Source organism: Notechis scutatus, chromosome 3 (assembly GCF_049901735.1).
Source record: "Notechis scutatus isolate UNSWTSFEM ecotype Mainland chromosome 3, rNotScu1.2, whole genome shotgun sequence".
Classification (NCBI taxonomy): Eukaryota; Metazoa; Chordata; class Lepidosauria; order Squamata; family Elapidae; genus Notechis; species Notechis scutatus.
This window is the reverse complement of record NC_142011.1, coordinates 198,815,514-198,840,137: the sequence shown is the minus strand read 5'-3', so window position 1 is coordinate 198,840,137 and position 24,624 is coordinate 198,815,514. Positions and strand designations below refer to the sequence as shown.

Below are 24,624 nucleotides of genomic sequence, written 5' to 3'. Positions count from 1 at the left end.
CAGTTGACACGGGGTAGTGTGGAATGGGGCTATCCTATGTATTGGGTGGATGGGAAATACTGTGAAATTTAAAACCCGATTCCAACATTGTTGATAAATAACATTTTATTTTCATTATAGTTTCTTTCAAGATGGCTTGAAGACAGCTGATAAACTCAAACAGTACATTGAAAAGCTAGCTGCTGATTTATATAACGTAAGTCATCCATAAGATAGGGCCTATTTGAGAATTGCCTATGGTGGGGTACACATAGCCAAGAATAAAAAGTGAGGTAGGGTTCACAAAATTACTGTCGCAAATGGACTAGCTGGCCTTGCCAACTTTCTGGTGTTTTTTTAAACCAGCTAGACTAGTTTGTTCAGATTGTTAAGAATGACATGGATTTACAACTATAACCTCAAGTGGAAGGACATTGTTTCTACTGTGTTATGGTGAGTCCATTCTCCTATATTGCTTGAAAAATAAAAGTATTTGGCTGGCTACACATTTGAATAGCCCTCTGGTAGATCGGCTCTGTCATGGTGTGTTATAGAAATAAATAACATTATTATAATTTTAGAAATTTCTGGGGAGCTCTTAAGCCAATCTTTCTCAACCTTGGCAACTTTAAATGTGTGGACTTCAATTCCACACCTTAAAGTGTGGACTTCCTTGAAACTCCTGTGCCTTGCATCCATTTGGATATTAAGACGTATTTTCAATGTTATTTTGGGAATTTGTTACAGCAATTTTCTTTTTTAGTCCAACTATATTTCTAGAAAAAAGATAACTAAGCATAAAGTCAAAGGCCATCCTATATTCTTATGTACCTAAGTTAATAACTAGCCCAGGCCTGCTGTTCTGAGAATCTTATGTGCAGTCAGTTAATGTATAAAGGGCTAGTGTTGTAAAATGGTGTTTGTAGTGTGAGGAATGCTGTACTTAGTGGTCAAACCAAGGGATCACTAACTTTTTGAAACTGACTGGTTCTTTTAGAACACACTTCCTTAATGTAGCTTGTTTTGAATATATATTGTGGGAAAAAATGTGTAAAGAAAATCTGCAACTCTCAAAACTTCCCTTCTGGACTGAGTTCATTATGGTTTTCAGATAAGAAATAATGAAGAGGGGAAAAAAGCAAAAAAAAAAAAATTATTTCCACTGTAGATGATTAAAGTATTAGGCTAGGAACTAGGAGGCTGAGTTCTAGTTCTTCCCTAACCATGAAAGCCGGTTGGGTGACTTTGGGCTAATCACCAGGAGACTCCAAGTTCTAGTCCCACCTTAGGTATGAAAGCCAGTCAGGTGACCAATCAGCAGAAGTCTATGAGTTCTAGTCCCTCCTTAGGCGTGAAAGCCTGCTGGGTGACTGGGCCAATCAGCAGGAGACTGTGAGTTCTAGTCATACCTTAGGCATGAAAACCAGACTCAGCCGAAGTTGCCTCACAGGTTTATTGCTGTGGGGAAAATAGGGAGGAGGGAATATTAGGTATGTACTCTGCCTTGGATTACTTATATACTAATTAAAGGTAGGATAAAAATCTAACATTATACAAAGACAGTTCAGTATATTGGTGTTGATCCAAATAATAAAGAAATGTACATGGGTAACAAATTGTGGATATTTTTGCTCTAGATAAAACAGACACAAGATGAAGAAAAGAAGCAACTTACTGCATTGAGGGACTTGATAAAATCCTCTCTGCAACTTGACCAAAAAGAGGTAAGAATCACAAGCAAAACTAGTGTCAGTATCTGTTACTTATATACTAAGAGCCGTGGTGGTGCAGTGGTTAGAAAGCAGTACTGCAGGCTATTCTGCTGACTGCTGACTGCCTGCCATTTGGCAGTTCAAATCCCACCAGACTCAAGATTGCCTCAGCCTTCCATCCTTCCGAGGTGGGTAAAATGAGGACCCAAAATTGTTGGGGGCAATATGCTGACTCTGTAAACCGCTTAGAGAGGGCTGTAAAAGCACTATGAAGAGGTATATAAGTCTAAGTGCTATTGCTATTGTGCAAATCTGGCTTTCCCCATTGACTTGCTTGTTGGAAGCCAGCTGGGAAGGTTACGGGAATCCCTTAATTTTCTGAGGATTTTTCTGCTGACTTCTTTATTCCTCTGTCTTCTACTTCAGTCAGGAGTGCCTTCTTCCCATTTAAAGGGATGGACTTAATAGTTTACGCTTGAGGGACTTCTGTCCAGTAAGAGAAGTTGAAAGAGTCCGTCATTTATCTCTTCTCTGTTTCTGTGCCTCTGTTTTATGCACATGGTTTTCTTACCATACAGCTTTCATTTTTCTTCCCACCAACATGCCGTTCTGCTTCCTGGAAGGAAATAGGTTTGGTCTCTCTTCTTTTCCCATCTGTGGATTCCATTCTTCCCAGCTCCTTGAGGTCAAAAGTACATATGGAATATATTGTGTGTTCTGTCTGTTTCCTTTGATTTGCAAGTTACATGTGGACAATGTCCATTTCAGGGTAGCAGAACATAAGAAGACAGTCACATTTTTTTTCTCCCATATATTTTTCTCTCTCTCAGTACTTTCATACTCCATTAAGGTGACTTTAAAAACCTTCTGTTCCAACCTAGCTCCCCAAACACGACAAACCCTCTGTATTTAAATCAATGATTCCTTTATTAGGAGCCCCAGCAAATAGTTTCTCTCTCACCGCAGATTAGCACGCCTGTCCCGCGGGGAGATGAATAGTTGTCTGCCAGACTGTTCATCTCTGCCCCCTGCCTTTTATCCCTAGAGCTAGGGTGGGGCCTCGCTAGCAGCAGTGGTGCTTCCATCCCAAGGACCGGCCCAGAGATTTCCGCTGCTCTCCTCTCCTCTGTCTTTGCATCTGTGCATCAGACACTGGGCCAGCTGTTCCTCCTCTTCCTTATCAGCCACCTCCTGACCTGGTGGCTGTTGACTCTCCATCTGAAGGCTGATGGATGGCCCATACTGTCTGTCTGTCTGTCTGTCTGTCTGTCTGTCTGTCTCTCTCTCTCTGTCTTGTCTCTCTCTCTGTCTGTCTCTCTCTCTGTCTCTCTCTGTCTCTGTCTCTTTCTCTTTCTCTCTCTCTCTCTCTCTGTCTCTCTCTGTGTCTCTGTGTCACTGTCTCTCTCTCTGTTTCTGTCTCTCTCTCTGTCTCTCTCTCTCTCTGTCTCTCTCTGTCTCTCTCTGTCTGTCTCTGTCTCTGTCTGTCTCTGTCTCTGTCTCTCTCTCTCTCTCTCTCTCTGGCTGCTGGAGTTGCTGGAAGCCAACAGGCCACAACACCTTCATTCTTAACACTTCAATGTAGGTGTATATGTATGTTCCATAAAGCAGGGGTCCCCAACTCCTGTTCTGTGGACCAGAACTGGGCTGCAGCATGCCGGAAACCGGTCCACGTAAGCAAGGGAAGCCCCCTTTGCGGGATGCAGAAAAATCATCATAGTCAAGGGCTGCCTACCGTGATAAATCTGAATGAGGTATTTAATGTTACATATCCAAGGAAATGAAACATCAACACAAAATAGGTACACAATTCAATGCTACCATTTCTTTTACTTGTTGGTATCTATGACAGTTTTTCTAGCTTTGGTTGAAATTGGGCATATTCCTAGATCAGCTCAGATAAATGAAAAATACCGTGCAGCAAAATATTAGGTCAACCGGTGCCCTTTTAAAACCATCCATTCATTCTTCCCATTAAGTACCTAGGTATTCTGCCAATCTGTTTTATCTATTTGTGAAGTGGTTAGCTTTCTCTCTCTCTCAACATGGAGTTCTTTCTGACTATTTGATGATCATTTACTTACCTAGCTATTTTCTATAATACTGTCCTTCCATCTGTCAGCTAGCCTGCCAGCCAATCAGCTCCTTCCATCAGGGGTGCAACTCTACGCACCTTACATATTATGATTAAATCAGAAAACAGGTTATAGAAACAACAAAAGACATAAATGTATATCATGCACTAGAGATGGACAATCAACTCACACCTATTCATACCAACCAGAATGAACTATACAGAAATGGGCCTGGCTAGTCTAGTGAAGAGAAGGACCAGGGGAGACATGATAGCAGTCTTCCAATATTACAGGGGCTGCCACAGAGAGGAGGAAGGGGTCAAGCTATTTTCCAAACCACCTGAAGGCCAGATAAGGAATAATGGATGGGAGCTGAACAAGGAGAGATTTAATCTGGAAATAAGGAGAAACTTTCTGACAGTGAGAACAATCAACCAATGGAACAGAAGTTGCCCTCGGAAGTTGTGAGAGCTTCATCACTGGAAGCTTTCAAGAAAAGATTGGACTGCCATTTGTCAGAAATGGTGTAGGGTCTCCTGCTTGTGCAGGGGGTTGGACTAGATGACCTACAAGGTCCCTTTCAACTCTGATTATCTGTTAGAATCAGGGAGCAGGCTACCCTTCATTAGAACTGTCTTTTTATAGCTTTATGAAAGAACCAACATTGTATGGCTCATATATACCTTGCGATGTAATCCAGATAGGAGGCACACCCTATGGAACTAATGCCACTTTATTGTAAACAGAATCTTGCAAGTCTGAAAGAATCTTTCCTCCCTGTCGCCTTTACAGCCCAAGAAACTGGGAAGGGCCCCTTCTGAGCCGTTTGCACACCTACATTCCTTCTGTGGGCTAAGCTACCTCTTATCTTATCCAATCATTCCCCCAACTGTGGCTCCTCCCTCTGTGTCCCAAGGTCATTCTCACATACCATTTCCATCACTTTGGGAGGATATTGTTTTATAGGGTACACACACAGCTTAAGAGAAAAGGCCTGTCTCCTAAGTTCACAGAAGAAATGGGGGTGTGGAAAGCACCTCAACAGATTATGTTGTTATAGCCTCATAAAAAAGGTATGCCATTTCTTATGATGTTAGTTTCTTGTCTGGATTACCTTGAAGGACTGACATCAATCTTGCAAGTCTCAAATCACATCGTCTGCTTTCTTTGCTCTTCCTCCTCCCAAGGCTGATCCTACAGATAATCAATCAGGCTTGCCTTCAGAAGACATAATGCTTTATCACTGGAGGTTTTAAAAAGAGATTGGACAATCACTTGTCTGTTCTATTCCTATTCTCTTCGATTAGTCTAGTCTATCATATCACAAGACCTAAAACATCAAAAATGTCATCAAAAAAACACAGCAAAGAATGTTCTTTCTGTGCCAACTCAGAAAGCTCAAACTGGCCAAGGAGCTGCTGATCCAGTTCTACAGAGGAATTATTGAGTCTGTCATCTGCACCTCTATAACTGTCTGGTTTGGTTCTGGAACCCCAACAGGACAGACACAGACTTCAGAGGATACTTAGGACTGCAGAAAAAACAATTATTACCCATCTGCCTTCAATTGAGGACCTGTATACTGCATGAGCCAAAAAGAGGGCTGTGAAAATATTTACAGACCCCTCACATCCCGGAGATAAACTGCTTCAACTCCTTCCCTCAAAAGCGATGCTATAGAGCAGTGATCCCCAACCTTTTTATGCCGCGGCCCGGTACCGGCATCAGCTGGGCGCCGCCATCTTTTTGATGAAAAAGTGCTTCCGGTGACCTCACCGGGCTGCACTTTTCATCCAAAAAACTGTCAAGCGGCCAAGCGCCTTCGATGAGCTTTCTAGGGTAGAAATGGCTTTCTACCTGGAAAGGTCACGAGCGCTAGCGCCGCCATCTTTTTGATGATGAAAGTGCTTCCGGTGAGCTTTCTACCGGAAAAGCTCACGGAGCACTTTTCATCAAAAAAATGCGGCGCCAGCAACCAGCTACCCGGTAGGACTTGTTCCGCGGACCGGTCCCGGTCCCGGACCGTGGTTGGGACCCCTGCTATAGAAGCACTGCACATAGAATAACTAGATGCAAGGATAGTTTTTTCCTGAAAGCCATCACTCTGCTAAACAAATAATTCCCTCAACACTGTTCAACTATTTACAAAGTCTGCACTACTATTACTGTTAAAGCTTCTCATCACTCCTTATCACCCATCCCCTCCCACTTGTGACTGTATGACTGTAACTTTGTCACTTGTATCCTTACAATTTTTATTGACTGTTTCCTAGTATGATTTGATTGCTTATGGTACCCTTTGACTATTATTAAGTGTTGGACCTTATGATTCTTGACTCTTGACGAATGTATCTTTTCTTTTATGTATACTGAGAGCATTTGCACCAAGACAAATTCCTTGTGTGTCCAATCACACTTGGCCAATAAAGAGGTCTAGTCTAGTCTTACTTCTACACTTCTATTTCATTCTCTTCTCCTTCAAGATGACAGTGTTTACAGAGGGGACTTGGACTGTAGAAAGCCTTTCAGGCAAGATATCTCAGACAGAAAGAGGAGGAAGCTGATCCTATAAGTAACAAGATACTAAGAGTTAAAGGGCTTTATAGTTGACAACCAGTGAATTGCGCCTAGTGTTACTGTAGGGTTCATCTTTAAATTAATATTCTATAGCTCACTGAGTTCAAAAGTGGAATAAAATTGGAACAAATGTGTTTTAATAAAATAAGTCAGATGGCAATGCTCATTGATTCTTATTTTGCCAAACCCAGAGATGCTCTAAAGCAAGGGTCTTCAAACCTGGCAAGTTTAAGACTTGTGGACTTCAACTCCCAGAATTCCTGAGCTAACATGACTGGAGGAGGAATTCCGAAGCTGAAGTCCATAAGCTGTCAAGTTTGAAGACCCCTGTTCTAAAGAATGTCTTAATTGTTGCGTATAAAATTATTTAATACTGACTTTCTCCATGCATGCACAGTGGGCAAAATTAACTGTAGTCATGGTTTATTTAGCCTAGCTAGCATTGAAGTCAGTATGCTTTTTATAAATTTACTAGTTTCTGTTTGCCTTTCCACGTTTTTAAAAATAAAGCCACTTTATTCCTTTAGTGGATTGTGCATTCATGTATCTTACCTGATTTTAGAGAAATATTTATTTTGGGGGGCAAATTAATTCATCTTAATTAAAGATTTTATGGCAAAGGATGAACAAAAACCATTCTTCACAAGATTTTTGTAGGCTCATCTTTAAACTATTCAAAACCTATTATATTTCTGTGGTGAACAAGTTCCAACTCTGACGCTGAGTAGCTGATTGCTAAATGAATCATTAAAATATTTTTCAGTGAAAAGCTGAGAAGCAATAGCGTATTTATTTTTACAGCTTTTACTGCTACATTTCAGAGCTGAAGCATCTTTCTCAAAATTTAAAATTAGCGACAAAATCCATCCCAAAATCTGCAATAAAATGACCGCAGCTTTTACATACTTTTAAGACCAGATTTTGCAAAACAGATGCAAAAGCAGTTCTTTAGATTCCAGTTGAAAACAGTCTGCAGAGGAAGTAGAAATTATATCTTTGAAAGGGAATTATGTAGCCACAAAACTCCACTGAGAAGGTTGTGTCTTTCATGCCTGCCAATTTAATGGCCTGCAAGTAGCACGGTGATCCATATTTTTGTGGCCAATCTCAAAGGCCAGTTACACTTAAATAGTTGAAGGAAGTACTTTAAAACACCCAGTTACAGGATGCTTAGCATTTTATTGGTACTAGTTTAATCCAGTCATTAGCATGTTTTATTTATCCGATGTTCCACAAACCCTGCTAAATGTATCTCTCCTGGAATCCTTTCATTATGGTGATTAACATAATGATAACTCTTTCATTTCTGGAGCTTCCTGTTTTCCCCCCCTAGAATATCGTTTTTGTTTTAGTTTGTTCTCTTTGATTCAACTTTAAATAGCTTAGCTCAGGGGGTGTCCAACCCTGGCAACTTTAAGACTTGTTGACTTCAAATCCCAGAATTCTCTAGCCAGCATGGCTGGCTGGGGAATTCTGAGCGTTCAAGTCCACAAATCTTAAAGTTACCAAGATTGGGCATCCTTGGCCTAGCTCTTTAAACTTAATTTACCCTTCATTTTGCACATGGAGGATTAAAGGAGGTGGATGAATACTTCCATCCCCTTGCCTCTTGGCCTTAGCCATATGGCCTTGAAGGATCCATCCCACGAATGACATTGTTGCAAAAGCAAGCTTCCTTCCTTGGGTGGGTGCAACCTTTGCTTTGTGTCCCTTGGGAAATGCCAGGCTGTGAACACTGCCAGGAATTTGCAAATAGCCTTAACCCAGATGTTTCTCTCACCAACGATCTCTGGGGGAAGCTCTTAGTTGCAGAAACCATTATGGTTACTTGGTCTTCTTCCAAAATCCCTTATAACAGGGGTCCCCATCCACCGGTCCGCCGGACACCGGTCGCGGAACAACCCTTACCGGGCCGCTGGTTACTGGGCGCCGCCATCTTTTTTGGTAAAAAAGCGCTTCTGGTGAGCTTTTCCGGGTAGAAAGCTCACCGGGCGCTGTTTCGTCATAAAAGATGGCGGCGCCAGCACGCTCGGTGAGCTTTTCCGGTAGAAAGCCATTTCTACCCGAAAACTCACCAGAAAGCGCTGGCGCCGCCATCTTTTATGACGAACAGCGCTCGATGACGTCACCGGAAGCGCCTTTTCGTCATAAAAGATGGCGGCGCCCAGTGACGCTGCCGGGCGCGGCGCCCAGCTGATGTCGGAACCGGGCCGGCGTCGAAAAGGTTGGGATCCCTGCCTTATAATCAACACAAAAGCTCTGGAACCTCCATGTGGTGGTATGTGAGAATGACCTTGGGAGGCAGGAGGTAGGCAGCCTGATAAGAAGAGGCTCAGTCCCGCAGGTGGTGGAAAAAGCATGGGGAGCATTTCAGGAAGGACCCCTTTCTAATTTTTTGGAGGCTAAAAACAGAGGAGGCAGGAAAAAGATTAAACCTTGTGCAAGATTCTGTTAATGTGGCCTCGCGATGCAATAGGGCTAGTTTATCCGCTTGGGGTTTTTGCTTGGACTACCTTGCAAGACTGAAACCATGAACTGAGCTGCCTCTTAAAAGAACCTTGTCCAGACTGCAAGTCTTCCTCCTGTCTTCCAAGGTCATTCCTGTATATCATCAGGCAGGTTGTTTTTAAGAGCGGTGTGGTGGCCTAGAGGTGGAGCTCTCGCCTTCCAATCAGGAGGCTGTGAGTTCGATACTAGGTAGAGGCAGATAGTTCTCTCTTTGGGCACAATGGGAATATATCTGTTGAACAAAGCTCCACATTGGCAACAGGAAAGGCATCTGGCCATTAAACGCTCTGCTAGCTCCATTCAGTTGCCCAGACTCCACCTCACAAGAGATTATGGAGTCGTTAAATGATTATGATGATAACACAGGTGGTTGTTCTTCAAGATGCTAAGTCATGTCCAACTCTTGGCAACCCCGTGGATCATACCACATCAGATCCCTCTGGAGTTTACCCAAATTAAGGTTCATCGATGACACTATCTAACAATCTCCTCCTCTGCCTTCTTCTTCTCCTTTGGCCTTCCATCTTTCCCAATATCTTTTCCAAGGAGTCCTCGTTTCTCATTTGGTGGCCAAAGCATTTGAGCTTCAGCATCAAGGTTGATTTTCTTTACAATTGACTTGATTTGATCTCCTTGCAGTTCAAGGGACTCTGAAAAACCTTCTCCAAACACCACAATTCGAAAGCATAAATTCTTGGCCCAACACTCCTGATGGCCCAACATTCACAGTCATACATTATTTCTGGAAAAACTATTTAATGGAAAGAAGGACTGTAGAAATATGAGTAATAAATCTCATTATGCCCAATATTTATTTTTCTTCCAGTCCTATTGTTCAACACTAGCCCTGCCCAATTTTTGCAAATGAAACACCAACACACTCCAAAGGTCATTTTGTTCCCTGGGCATGTAGGATGGGATTAAAAAGTTAGATTTGTTGCTTGTGCTTTCTTTTCAAATAACTCTTCAGAGAGAATTTTTGTGTTAAATCATCTCAGAAATCTCTTTGCATGATGAAGAAAGCAACACGAACACCGGCATTTTGTGTAGTGTTTTCTGCAATGACTTCATGAAAAGTGTTTCAAGAAAAATAGGCTTACTTACCATGAGTTTCTAATTAGTGCCCCATAATAAAAAAACAACAGATAATTTTCTCGAGGCTGCTGTTAAAAAGGTAGAGAAAATGCTTAATTTTAAAGCTCATCCCTGTTAACTGAATCATGTCCTTGGTGCTTTGTTCCCTGTAAAAATTGCAATAAACATATTTTTCATTCCGGATCTATGTCAGGATCTTTGGAGGAGACAAAACAGTTTGGGGAAACAGAAGCATGTCTGTAGAAGGATGTGTCATGCCCCTGGTGGAGACTGACTCTGAGGGAGAGGACGAACAGCTGACAGGGAGTGGAAGTGTGGCTCCGAGGTTGTGGAAGAGGCTGGGGAAGGGCAGAGGCCGGCTGGGCAGTCAGAGGAAGACCCAGGCCCATCCCCTCTCCATCCTAGGGCATGCAGGGAGGAGAGGATAAGGGAGAAACGTGGTCTATGGGGGAGGAGAGGGCCTTGATCCTCTTCATGGGCTGCAGCTGTGACAACTGGATAAGAGGACGGACATGCGTACCAGCGAGTGCTGGAAATGAAGTGTGGAAATATTTCTAGTTTATAGTTCTTCTCTGAGTTTAGCGTCCTTCCCAGTGTGTGTTCTGTGGATGTCTTCAAGCCCTTATCTTGCCTGGTTTGTGTTGTTTTTTACTCTTTATAATTTAAATGGAATTTCCTTCTTCTTGTAACTGCTTGTGTGAGGGTTTTTTGTCTCCAATCAAGGATATTTGGAGCTTGGAAGCAAAGTGAAGGAATATAAAAGGGGCTTCACCTGTTTTTTGTGTGACTGTGTTTATTTTGTATCCCACCCTGGGTCACCACAGGATGAAGGGGTGTTCTGTTGTTACATTTGGGGGTAGAAAAAAATCCTCCTCAACTTAAAGGGAATGTTCCGTGTTTCCCAAATTTATCCACCCTGCCAAAACTGGTATTGTGTTCATTGAATCACACGTTAGTTGACATGATACAAGAAAACGTCTATGGAGCTTCTCAATCATCCAGGTCATGGTTGTCCCAAAGGTGCTTTTTCAAGAGGCAACTGGACTTCCTGGTTTTTTTCTTTTGAAGAGGCTTTGCTTCTCATCCAAGAAGCTGAAGAACTGAAGAAGCTTCTTGGATGAGAAACAAAACGTCTTCAAAAGAAAAACCAGAAAGTGCACTTGAAAAAAAGAACCTTTGGGATTCAAAGAAATGGAAATCAAGTGCTCTTGCTTCACATTCAACAATTCTTAATGAAAATGGACAAATTCTGGTTAAATTTGAGTGTGGCTAATTTCCCATTCAGAATCCGTGGCTGTTTTATCAGAACATATTCTATAGCAGGGCTCTCCAAACTTGGCAACTTTAGGACTTGTGGACTTCAACTTCCAGACTTCCTCAGCCAGCCATGCTATCTTGGGAATTCTGGGAGTTGAAGTCCCCAAGTCTTAAAGTTGCCACGTTGGAGGCCCCTGTTCTATAGGAGGGCTGTAATTAAGTTCTAAGTATTGCTGTTCCAGTCTATCTTTAAAAAAACCATAGACACATACAAGTGATCTTCGACTTATGATCGTAAATGAGCCTGGAATTACAGTCATAGGTTGTGTCCATTATTAAGCAGGTCATCATGTTATTGCACCCGATTTTATGACTTTTTTTTTTTTGCAGTGCTTATTAGCTGAATGCAGTGGTCGTAAAGCGAACGCTGCAGTTGTTAAATGAATCCATTGGTTGTTTTTTTTGCTGGAAACCGGAAGTAAACGCCAGTTTGCAACAAACATATTGCAGATTGTGCCAATCCTGTGGGACCATAGGACGTTGCAAATGGCCGTAAAGGTGGGCCAGTTGCTAAGCGTCCAAAATGCAATCACATGACCATGAGGTGGGGGTGGGGGAGCCATTAGAATTTCTGGAATAGGGTTGTAAGTATCCTGGGGAGGTCCATTGTAGCTTAGAATGGTTGCTAAGTGGCCAAGTCGTAAGTCGAGGACTACCTGTCTACACAATTTCCATGGGGATTTGTGTAACACCTTTCCATCAGCGTCAAGAATTTTATTACGATGAAGACAATCTGTGCCCCTTTGTGGCTGTTTTTATTACTGCCCATAACTAATTGTGTATTGAAATAGGCTGCAAAGCGTTCAGTATTGTTCTTTTAGAAAAAAATTAAATTGTCTTATTTTTCTCTTTCTCTTTGTTTCCTTTGCCTTCTCTGATCGAAGTCTAGGAGAGTAAGTCAATGCTTCAATGGCTATTTGTATTCACAGTAAATTTGCAGATCTTGTCTTCACTGTCGTCACATTTTCCATCAGGCTTATGTATTTGTGTTATGTTTGCCGTAGGTATATACAGGCATCCCCGAACATGTATACCTTGAATTTCATTCTAATTTCAAACCGAGAACCAAAAAAAAATGAGACATTGGACATACCATCGACCGATCGATATACATGTGTTTTTACGTGCGTGTATATAGCTTGCTGGCTGCCCTCTCTTTCTACATTTTCTTACATTGGACATTTTGATTTTGTTTTTTAACTAAATGTGCTCAGATTTTTCATTCGGAGCTTTTCGGCACTGTGGAAGTATGCAATAATCCTTTATCTGCTGAGCCAAAAAAATAAAAATAAACATTCTGTGTCTCCGTCTTCTGTAAACGAAATCATTCTTTGTGCTGTAGCTCTGTAAATAAAGGAATTAACGTGAAACAAAGACGCCAAAGAGGTAATCAGAGGAAGGAAAATATCAATATATTTGTCCCTTTCTTTTTGCCTAGGATTCACAGAGCCGGCAAGGAGGGTACAGCATGCATCAACTTCAAGGAAATAAGGAGTATGGCAGTGAGAAGAAAGGATACCTTTTAAAGAAAAGCGATGGGTACGGATTTCAGACTGCGGTTTTGACAGATGGAGTGAATTAATACTATGAAATGATTTGTTTAAAATGCAAGGCTGTCTTCTTGGAAATCAGCAAGTATTTTATATTTCATGTATTGCATTCTAAAACTTCCAGCGTTTGAAAAATTGGCTTCTGTTAATGCTTGGTGAGACCTTTTCCTCCAATTCTTCTTGCCCAACCAAACATCTCTTGTCCAACAGCAATTCAAGAGAGGCATGTGGTTGGTTGAGACCAGGGTATAAATCTTTTTATGTAGCTAATAAATAGGCATTTTTTTTTAGTTCATAATATAAAATACAAAAAATACAAAAGCAAATAATAGGAAAAATAAGGGAAGGAAAAGGGGGAAAGGATAGAAAGGGGAAAAAGAAAGAAAAGTAAGTCTTTTCAATATACATGCTTTATTTATTTTTAAAAAATAAATCAGCATATATTGAAATAAGTTTTTTTCCCCTAAGCTGGCACAACATACACATTCCTGAAAAATAACAACACACAATAAAGAAACTAGACGTGATACCAAGCACTCTTAACCATAATGCCCCATTTCATAGCTGAACACTGTGGAGACTCAAGATTATTTGACTATAAATCAGAAAAATAAAATTGCATGGGAAGGCGGCCTGTTTTATTGTAGTTATTGATCAGTCACAAATCCCCAACTCCAAAAAAAAAAAAAAAATCAATCTCTTTCAACCTTCTTCCTAACTCTGACAAAGAGATTAAGGAGTTAAGTATAATTAAAGATTCAGCCCAAACTCCATTTATTATAACCCAGTGGAATGTGATAATTCACTCAGATCTGGGAAAATATGAGTAAACATGTCAATAATTTTAAAGTTCAGCCTTTATTTTTTAATTATTTATTGATCGATATAGTAGAAAGACTGTCTGTCATCCATGCATTAAATTATTGCATATTCCGATCTCTCTAAAACAACAGTGTCCAACAACTTTGGCAACTTGAAGACCTGTGGACTTCAACTCCCAGAATCCTCCAGCCAGCCACATTTCTGGAACTTGGAAGTCCACAGGTCATAAACTTGCCAAAAGTTGTTGAATCCTCATGTTTTAGAGAGATCGGAATATGCAATAATTTAATGCATGGATGACAGCCTTTCTACTATCAATCAATAGTGCAAAAATGACAAGCATCTCATTAAAAGATAAAGACCGAACTTTAAAATTATTGACAAAGTTGGACACCCCTGTTCTAAAACTTTGAACTGAAATTAAGTAAAACTTCCAGGTATGTGCCAGTAGGTGAGCCAGTAATTTCTATGAATAAAGGACTAAGGATGTAAGGCAAAGTGTTGTGCAAATTGAAACAAATCCACCTTTGCATCAGTAAGGGTAGTTTGTTGATGTCGTTCAGTGGGTAAGTCATGTCCGACTCTTAGCAACCCCATGGACCATAGCACGCCAGGTCCATTGCCTTCTAAAGGGAAAAGATAAAGGTTCCCTTCGCACATATGTGCTAGTCGTTTCCGGCTCTAGGGGGCGGTGCTCATCTCCATTACAAAGCTGAAGAGCCAGCGCTGTCCAAATATGCCTCTGTGGTCATGTGACTGGTATGACTAAACGTTGAAGGCGCACGGAACATGGTTAACTTCCCACCAAAGTGGTCCCTATTTTTCTACTTGAATTTTGACATGCTTTAGAACTGCTAGGTTGGCAGAAAGCTGGGACAAGTAATGGGAGCTCACTCCATTACGCGGTGCTAGGGATTCAAACCGCCGAACTGCCGACCTTTCTGATCGACAAGCTCAGTGTCAGTTGGTGCTCCATTCAAAATCCAAGAAAGAAATACTTAGACTCTTTTGATTAGAGAAAAGATATCTTTTACTGGAAATGAAGTGGTAGCAACAAGAGGATTCTGAATCTGAGGAAATAGGCACGTAAATCACATTTACAAAGTGATGGAAATGTTCCCACCCCCAAAAGTTCAAATGATTCTTCCAATTAAAAGTTGTGAAGAACATCATGTGGACATCTTCAGGTGGTGATGAAGTTTCTGTCCGTTGACCTTGGCATACTTTGATAAAGGTTTGCAGCTGCGCAGAGAAGAGGAAGCTAAGCAAGGAATAGAAACCTAAGCAAGAACGCACTCTCCCCCCTCCTCATTTTATACAATGCTAGTTTATACCACCTCCAGCTCGCTTCCCAACTAGTCCCCCCTCCTCCCCCCGTTACTTATGGCAGCCGAAAGATGCAAAGCAATAGTAGAAGATCTTGAAGGCTGACACTCAGCATCTTAGCCACCGAGCCACCGCATCCCTTCTTCGTCTTCTGGAGTTTGCCAAAACCCATGTTCCTTGCATCGATGACGCTATCTAATCATCTCATCCTCTGGTGTCCCCTTCTCCTTCTGCCTTACATTTTTCCCCAACATCAGGGTCTCTTCTCATTTGGTGGCCAAAGTATTGCTTCAATATTTGTTCTTCCAAAGGACAGTCAGGATTGATTTCCTTTAGGATTGATTGGTTTGCTCTCCTTACAGTCTATGTGGCTCTCCAAAGTCTTTTCCAGAACCATAAATCAGAAGCATCAATTCTTCAATGGTCCTTATGGTCCAACCCTCACAGCCGTACTGGGAAAACCATAGCTTTGACTATAAAGTACAATTTAGCAGTGGTCAAAAAATAAATAAATGGGCAGGTCCAAAATCAGTACAGCGTTCGATTAAATGTTAATTTGGTGTTAGTTTAATTAAATTGATAAATTAATGAGGCTGTTCCTCATATGCTTAGTTATTAAGTTATTTTTTTTTTTTTTTTTTTTTGAGCCACATGCAGTCCTGTGGCCTTGAGGTTATGGATGAGAAATCTAATGAAAGAGCTTTTGTAAAGAAAAATGTCGATCATGGAACGGAAAAAAAGAATAGCACAGCCTTTTCTTTTCAGAGAAGTACCTATTGTGCATGAGGAAAAATAAAATGCCTTCCAGCATTATAAAGTAGGAAGAAATAGGACTTGTGCTGGAGAGAATAACGTGGCGGTTTCAACCCAGTTTTGCTGAATTACAAGCAGAACTAGTGTGCACCTGCCCCTTTACAGAATTACAGAATGAATAGAGTAGAGTAGAATAGGAGAGGACAGGACAGGACAGGACAGGACAGGACAGATGGAAGGAATATTGGAGATCCTGTAGTCCAGCCCTTCTGCTCAAGTAGGAAATCCTATACCATTTTTTGTTACTTGTTAACATAACACAGAGACCCTCTCTGGCGCAGTGGTTAGAGTGCAGTACTGCAAGCTACTTCTGCTGCAGCCAGCTGCCTACAATTTGGCAGTTCAAATCCCACCAGGCTCAAGGTTGACTCAGCCTTCCGTCCTTCCAAGGTGGGTAAAATAAGGACTGAGATTATTGGGGACAATAGGCTGACTCTGTAAACCACTTAGAGAGGGCTGTAAAGCACTGTAAAGTGGTATATAAGTCTAAGTGCAGTTGCTATTGCTATATAGCTAACATATTTATGCTAACATACTTGTTAGCTGTTAGACTGGTGATAACAAACCTAAGACAGGTGAGTCACAGCACAGGTGATACCTGATTTCATTTTGGGGGACACATCAGACCTCCAGACTGTCTGGATCACAAAAGGGGGGGCCTTGTGGTCTTTTGCACAAAAATTGGGCTTGTTTCCTACTTTTTTTTTAGAGTATTTAGGCCATGCAGGAGCACGCTCCAAAATTTCCAGGTCTCTTGCAACCTGGAGATGCCTCAGATAGACACTTTGGAAGAAAAAAAAATTCACAGTTAGAAAGTTTCTATTTATTCACTAATAAATTTAAATACTTTAAAATAATTTGATTATATTATCATTGGTCAGAGGGAGGGGATATACACCAGGGGAGTTAAACTAGGCATTTTCTTAATTTTTGACACGCTGAGCTTCACCATCATTTTTAGATAGTAGATTATTTTGACTGCTTGGTAGTTTGTCACTGCATGCAGCTTATATATAACTCAAGAAATTCAACCAGGCAGTGAAAACCGCATATGAAGAAAAGCCCTATTTGTGTGGGGTCCTTGGTGTTTTCTGAACTTGGTGGGGTTTTTTGCAGACATTTCATTACCATACTAGCGCACAGATGATGTTACCTAGTTTGGCAATGAGACGTCTGTAAGAAAACCACCCAGCTCAGAGAGCACCAAGGACCCCACATCCCTGTGCTACATATATTCTCTTCTATCAGTAGTCCTATTTGTGTATCTGAATAATATAGTGGGTTTTTTTTTTCCATTTAAATGCAAATTGTGTATGTGTCTGACAAATAATATATCAAGTTGACCTGCTTGTTCTGCAGTACCTGATGAAAAACAAAATCTTAATTTTGAACAATTGGTGATTGATTCATATTGCTTTTTTTTATCAGCATACGGAAAGTTTGGCAAAGAAGAAAATGCACAGTTAAAAATGGCATCCTGACCATTTCGCATGCAACTGTGAGTAGCCTTTTTATATTGTTTAAAAATGATTATTCCCCACCTTGTGGAGTGAAGTAAATATCAAGGTGGTTAGTGACCAGATCAGATCAGATTAATTTCTATTTTTGACTGAATAGAGGTGATATTCAGCAGGTTCTAACCAGTTCTGGAGAACCAGTAGTGGAAATTTTGAGTAGTTTGGAGAACCGGCAAGTACCGCCTCTGATTGGAGATTTTACACTATCCTTCCCCTGCCACGCCCACCAAGCCACGCCCACAGAACCGGTAGTAAAAAAAATTGAATCCCACCACTGGTGTTAATAATAATATACAAAATACTAATGCTCTGATGGTCATTTCGAAAAATCCTTTCTCAGTGAGCACCTAGAAGCCAAGAGGAACATAGGTGCCAAATTTCAAGTTTGTAGGCTTTACGGTTCTGGAGATTTTGTGATGATGGGTATTTCACTTATATATATATAGATTCAAAATTTGCAATTCAAGGTTTGCAATTCTGCATGGTCCCTCAGTGACCATTAGGAGAAATAGCTTCAATGGTTTCAGTGAGGCACCTTGACTTAAAACAGCATTTAAAGCATTATGTTTACAGCTTCAAAAAAGTTAGAAATAGCAAGGAAAAATTGCAGTCTGATCAATTCGGATTTAATTGTCAGCCTTGAGCGAATATCGCCCCCTTGTGTTCAACCCGTTTTCCAAACATTTTTGGACTCTGGAAAATGAGGCTGAATTTGGTACAGGGCAGTCCTCGACTTACAACAGTTTGTTCAGTGACCGTTCGAAGTTACAACAGCACTGAAAAATGTGACTTATGACCGTTTTTCACAGTTATGACCTTTGCAGCTTTCCCCATGATCATGTGATCAAAATTCAGATGCTTGACAAACCGGTTCATATTTATGACGGCCACAGTGTCCCTGCAATGCAACCTTCTGACAAGAAAAGTCAATGGGGCAGCCAGATTCATTTAACAGCTATGTTACTAAGTTATCAACTGCAGTGATTCACTTAACAACTGTGGCAAAAAGGTCAGAAAATGAGAAAAATTCAATGCCTCACTTAACAACAGAAATTTTGGGGTCAATTGTGGTCATAAGTCAAGGTCTACCTGAATTCAAGAACAGGTTGTCATTAGTAGTTGTGGAATAGCTTTCCTATTCCACATATAGTTTCTCCTCAGTACTTCAACTGAACAGGTATAGCTACAAAATAATCTATCTCCATCCATGTCTGGCCAAATTCACATGGTTTAAAAAAAAGTAGCAGAGAAAGTACCGTGTTTCTCATAAAATAAGGCTGGGTCTTATATTTTTTTGAGCCCCCCAAAAACGGCTAGGCCGTCTTTTCGGGGGTGACTTAATTCCCCCCCTTGCATCCTCATCTAGAGCGCCCCGCGGGCAGCCTCGCCACTAGCCGCTCCTAACGGGTGATCATGGCGAAGCGCAGAGAGCTCCCTACTCCCACCAAACACCTTTGCTGCAGACTCAAGACACCTGCCGCTGTTGCTTTCTCTTCTGCCCATTCCGCCGCCACGTTTGGAGCTGCTGCTTCCGTGTTTGGAGTGCCGCTGCCATTTGGAGTGCTGCCGCCATTTGGAGCACCGCCGTCATGTTTGGAGCTGCCACTTCCGGGTTTGGAGCTGCCGCTGTGTTTGGAGTGGCGGCGCGCTCCAAATGGGGTGGTGCTCAAACAGCGGCAGTGCTCCAACGGGAAGCAGCAGCTCCAAGCGGCGGCAGCTCCAAATGCGGACATGGCAACTCCAAACAGCGGCAGTGCTCCAAACAGCGGTGGGGTTCCAAACGAGGCGGCAGCTCAAACACGCAGCAACTCCAAATGCGGGCGGCAGCTCCAAACACAGCAGCAGCTCCAAACGTGGAAGCGGCAGCTCCAAATGCAGCGACAGCTCCAAATGCAGAAGTGGCAGCTCCAAATGGCAGCGGTGCTCCAAACAGCAGTGGTACTCCAAATGTGGAAGTGGCAGCTCCAAACGCGGCGGTGGCATGGGCAGAAGGGAAATCAACACCGGCGATCTTGGGTCTGCCGCAAAGGTGCTTGGCAGGAGTAGGGAGCTCTCCGCGCTCTGCCATGATCGCCCATTAGGAGCAGCTGGTGGCGAGGAATTGCTGCCCGCGGGGCGCTCCTAACGGCAAGTCCCCCCACCCTTCCCCCCACAAAAGCCAGATTGATGACTTTGGACCAATCGTCAGGAGACTGAGAGTTCTAGTCTCGCCTTAGCCATGATAGCCAGGTCGGTGACTTTGGACCAATCGTCAGGGGACTGAGAGTTCTAGTCCCACCTTGGCCATGAAAGCCAGGTTGGTTACTTTGGACCAATCACCAAGGGACTGAGAGTTCTGGTCCCAACTTAGACTTGAAAGCCAGCTGGCTGGCTTTGGATCAATCACCAGGAGATGGTGAATTCTAGTCCCACCGTAGGCACAAAGCTAGCTGGGTGATTCTGGGCCAGTGTCTTTCTGAGCGCTAGGAAAGAGGCAACGGCAAAGCACTTCTGCAAAACCTTCCCATGAACATTACAGAGAATCTGTCCAGGCAATCTCTAAGAATCAGACACAATTGAACAGAAGAAAAGAAAATTAATATGCCTCCTGCCATCTCATGAAAAAAGAAAAGCAATTTTGGTCTTCCAAACATTCTAACATTTCTCAGTAGTGACTTGCAGATAAGATGAAAATGTTTATTTCTCTTAATGCACCATTAGCTACCAAAAGCTATTGATGCAGATGAAAATGTCAATACATTTGGTAATGGACAAGAAAAAAAAAATACAGCATTTGTGCGATAATGATCTTTAAGTTAAAAATATAACGAAACAAACTTTAAGCAAAGTAAAATTGTGTTTTTCTTATGTTTAAGTCAAACAGGCAACCTGCTAAATTAAATCTGCTTACATGCCAAGTGAAACCAAACGCTGAAGACAAGAAATCATTTGACCTGATATCACGTATGTCTTTAAACTTAATTACTTGCGTATTAAATGGTTGTTTAGGATTGGAACAGTTGTTGGAAGATATACATGTTAAGCGTCGGGGAAATCAAGAGTTTCAGGCAGTTCAAATGAGTATAAAGATTTATTGCAAACTTAAGCTCTCTACAAGAATCTGACCAACTAACAGTCAAAGGAAATGAGCGGGAGATAAGAAAGGCATTCAAGGTGGGCTGGACTTAAATTTCTTGCAGGCACACAGGGACTTGAGACTTATGATGCGTTTGAGCCCTCCCTCAGGTTCAGCCTAGTCATCTCCTACAATATATCTATTTAGAACAGACGTAGGCATTTTACAGCCTGTGGGCCATATCTGGACTGTGGGCGGTTCCACTCCGGCCCATGGTGCTGGCGGTGAGGGCGGGGCATCGGCAAAGTCGACTGCAGAGGTCAGGGCAGTGGGCAGTGGTGGTATTGGGTGGTGGGGCAAAGGCAGCGGGTGGGGGCGGTATCAGCCCTCCATAACAGTCCCAGTTTCTCATGCGGCCCCTTGGGGAAATTAATTTCCCACCTCTGATTTAAAACTATTCTTGCCTGGATATTTTTGTAAGAGCAAGTTAGCTCCTTTTTTTAAAAAAAAAAATGTGAACAAAATGTTTTCTACTGAAAATAGAACTTCTGAAGATTTCCTGACTCATTTCAGCATATGTCCTTAGTTACTAAATGTTGACTTTTAAGTCTTTTGATAATTTTTTCCCCTCTAAGAATGCAATTAATACGATCAATATTTTGAAGATGTGCCATGTTTATGTTCCAGATAACAGAACATACCATTTTCAGGCAGAAGACGAGCAAGATTATGTCGCGTAAGAACGTTTTCATTCCTGGAGTTTTTAGAAAAGTTCATTGTTATCCAATAATAAACAAGATTAATGCTGGCTGGCAACATGGGTGTATATTTTAGCTACTTCACACATTGTAAATACCTGCTCATTTCTATGTTGCCTTTAGCATGTTATTGTAGAGCAGTGGTGGCTAACCTTTTCAAGCTCCTATGCCAAAAATTGTGCGCGTACACACGCTTGCGTGCCAGCGCCCAGAAGGCAAAATGCATGCCCCCATGCCTCCTGCGCATGTGCATGCAATCCCCTGCCCCCTTACCTGCACTGCGCCTTCCAGCTGATTTTCAGCCTGTTTGAGGCCTTTTTCGGCCTCCCAGGCTTGAGGAAAGCCTCTGCAGCCTGAAAAATAGGCCCGTTTTGTCACTTCTGGTATTTCCGGAAATAAAAGAAGTGATGAAACAGGCCTATTTTTCAGGCTGCAGAGGCTTTCCTCAAGCCTGAGAGGCTGAAAAAGGCCCCAAACCCGCTGAAAATCAGCTGTGAGGCACGTGCATGTGCAGTGAGGTAAGTTTGCCTGCGGCTCGTGTGCTGGCACAAATGGCTCTGCGTGCCACAGGCTAACTTACCTCACAAATGGCTCTGCGTACACCATCACGGTTCTAGAGGGTTCTTTAAAATTAAAGAGGATTTCTTAGGACAACTCAGTGATGAAATAGACACCAAAAATTGATGTTTGTTTTTATTAGCAGTTTTATTGATAATATCCTTAACTAACAACCATTTGTTTACTGATCATTCAAATTCACAGCAGCATTGGAAAAAGTGGACTTTAGTTGATCCTCACATTTATGACCATTGTACCATCTCCACGTCATTGAAATTTCGATGCTTGATAACCATCATATATTTACAAGATGATCATTTTTATTTGTGACCTTCCCGGCTGGCTTCCAAAAAGGAAAATCAATGGAGGAAGCCGGATTCGTTTAATGACTGTGTGATTCACTTAACAATTGCAGAGGTTCATTTAACTACAGAGACCAAAAGGCCATACGATCAGTCATGGCTCCCTTAACAACCCTTTTAAGCCATGGAAATTCTGGTCCCGATTGTAGTCGTAAGTCGAGACCTACCTGTACTTTTCTGCTTTGTTCTTTAGTAAGACCTTCCATGGTCTTACCATTTATCTTAATCCCTTAACCATAAGGTAGAAAGGTAAAAGTTACTCTGTCCACTCATGTCTGACTCAAGGACGTAGTGCTCATCTCCATTTCGAGGCCGAGGGAGCCAGTGTTGTCCAAAGACATTTTTTGTGGTCATATGGCCAGCATGATTCCTCAAAGAACAGTTTTATTAAGATATATCATCTTGGTACAAACTGGTGGAAAGCCAACTCTGAGAGTTCCCGTGCTTTCCACCTCATTAAACAGTGAAAGTTTCCTGTTTTCCCAAACAATAAGTCCAATGTGGTTGCTGACCGGTTACTTCTCTCCTCCTCCTATGGCCAGATGGTAGTTGGAATGTCCTTGACTCATAAGAGAACTATTTTGTTTTGGCTCCAAAACCCCAGCTATCTCTATACACACACCCCTCAGCTCCAGGCTGTATCAACCCTGAAACCATGTGAAAAGAAATCCCGATAGGAAAAAAAAAATTACAGAAAACTGTCACAGCCAGGTCAGCTTCAGGGTTGACAGTTACCCTCCCACCAAGTGGTACCTATTCATCTACTCGCATTTGCATGCTTTCGAACTGCCTGGTGGGCAGGAGCTGGAGCAAAGAACGGGATACACATCACTGCGCGGCGCAGGGTCTCCAATCCGAGGTGTCAGCTTTCCAGCTGACTGGTTCAGCATCTTTAACTGCTGAGCCATCGCGCGCACCCCTCCTTAACCGCCATACCATGTTAATTCTCTTAAAATTGGAACCAGAGTATTGAAACCTTCTCAATCTGGTGACAAGTACATGTTAAAGCAGTAAGTTAGATGGATCGTAGCATCAGTCCTCCCCTTGATTTTGGAATAAGCTGCGTTTCCCATATTTGTGATGCAGAGAACATCTGTCACACTTTATATAGAACTTGATAAATATCTGTGTATTCAAGGGACTCATGAAATCTCTTAATCTTTGGGGCAAATTTACATATGGAGCCTTCACATCTAAAAGCCGGGCTCTAGAATGCATAAATTACTTTCATACAGGTACAAAACCTCTGTGTAAATTCACAAGCAACCACTAAAAAAAAAAACTCCAAATACAGCTGCAGTTAACCAATTTTTTTTTCTACTTGAAGGTTTTTAACCTCAGTTAAATAGGTATGCAAAGCTTATACGTATTAGAAAATGGGGACATTTTCTCATATATACAGGTGGTCCTTACAACAATTTGTTTAGTGACTGTTCGAAGTTACAAGCACTGAAAAAAGTGACTTATGACCATTTTTCACACTTAATAACCATTGCAGCATCCCCATGGTCATGTGATTAAAATTTAGATGCTGGGCAACTGGCATGTACTTAACGACAGTTGCAGTGTCCTGGGGTCATGTGATCACTGTCAGTGTGGAAGCCAGATTCATTTACGAACTGTGTTACTAACTTAACAACCGCAGTGGTTCCCTTTACAAATGTGGCAAAAACAGGTCATAAAACGGGGCATAACTCCCTTAACTTCGGTCTTGTTTAGTCACGGAAATTTTGGGTCTCATACGTCAAGGACTATCTGTATTGTGTTGTGTCTTTCAGACTTTCTTGTTGTTCACCTCCTTCAAAGTTTGAAAGAGATGGGAACAAAAGAAGAACATATTTTAGAACCTGCTTTGTTCCTCCCTGCTGTGTTTCTTTTATAGTTTCTTGGGCAAACGATGATGTGATCATTTCTGTCTTATTATAGGTGGATATCAGTCCTGACCAACAGCAAAGAAGAAGCTTTAAACATGGCCTTCCGTGGAGAACAGAGCACAGGGGAGAACAGTCTGGAAGATCTTACAAAAGCCATCATCGATGACATTCAGAGATTGGCTGGAAATGATGTCTGTTGTGATTGCGGATCACCAGGTACTTGGGTGCACATTAACAATCTGGGGGCTGACTGCTTACTTCTCTCCTCTTCCTCTGGCCAGACAGCAGTTGGAATGTCCTTGACTCGTAAAAGAACTATTTTTATTTTTTTTGGCTACAAAACCCCAGCTATCTCTACACGCCACCCCCCAGCTCTAGGCTGTGTCAAGCCTGAAGCCATGGCAAAAGAAATAGGAAAAAAAAATCTGTAGAAAACAGCCACAGTCTGGTCAGTTTCAGGGTTGACAGTTACCTTCCCACCAAGTGGTACCTATTCATCTACTTGCATTTGCATGCTTTCGAACTGCCTGGTGGGCAGGAGCTGGAGCAAGGAACGGGATTACTTAGGAAATGTATTCATTTTATTGCAGGATCCAATCTGGGTTGGTCACCAGGAGCAGAGGTTTAGTCTTCCATCTTTCAAGACTCATGCTGGGGTCCATCATCGGGGAGCTTCTCTCTCACCAGAATGGGTCTTTTGGGGTATTCCATTGTGTCTGGCTTTTCCTT

General features: G+C 42.0%; 1 protein-coding gene across 4 annotated transcripts in view; it reads left to right on the top strand.

Annotated features, from left to right (window-relative positions):
• Positions 1 to 24,624, top strand: part of ASAP1 (ArfGAP with SH3 domain, ankyrin repeat and PH domain 1) — a 189,093-nt gene that overhangs the window by 123,681 nt on the left and 40,788 nt on the right. For all 4 annotated transcript variants that reach the window (XM_087962198.1, XM_087962197.1, XM_087962199.1 and 1 more), the window contains 7 exons: positions 121 to 196; positions 1,617 to 1,703; positions 12,699 to 12,799; positions 17,200 to 17,269; positions 20,144 to 20,231; positions 21,031 to 21,079; positions 23,948 to 24,111. In XM_087962198.1, the coding sequence (XP_087818324.1) occupies positions 121 to 196; positions 1,617 to 1,703; positions 12,699 to 12,799; positions 17,200 to 17,269; positions 20,144 to 20,231; positions 21,031 to 21,079; positions 23,948 to 24,111 (635 nt within the window). The remainder of the gene's footprint in view (positions 1 to 120; positions 197 to 1,616; positions 1,704 to 12,698; positions 12,800 to 17,199; positions 17,270 to 20,143; positions 20,232 to 21,030; positions 21,080 to 23,947; positions 24,112 to 24,624) is intronic.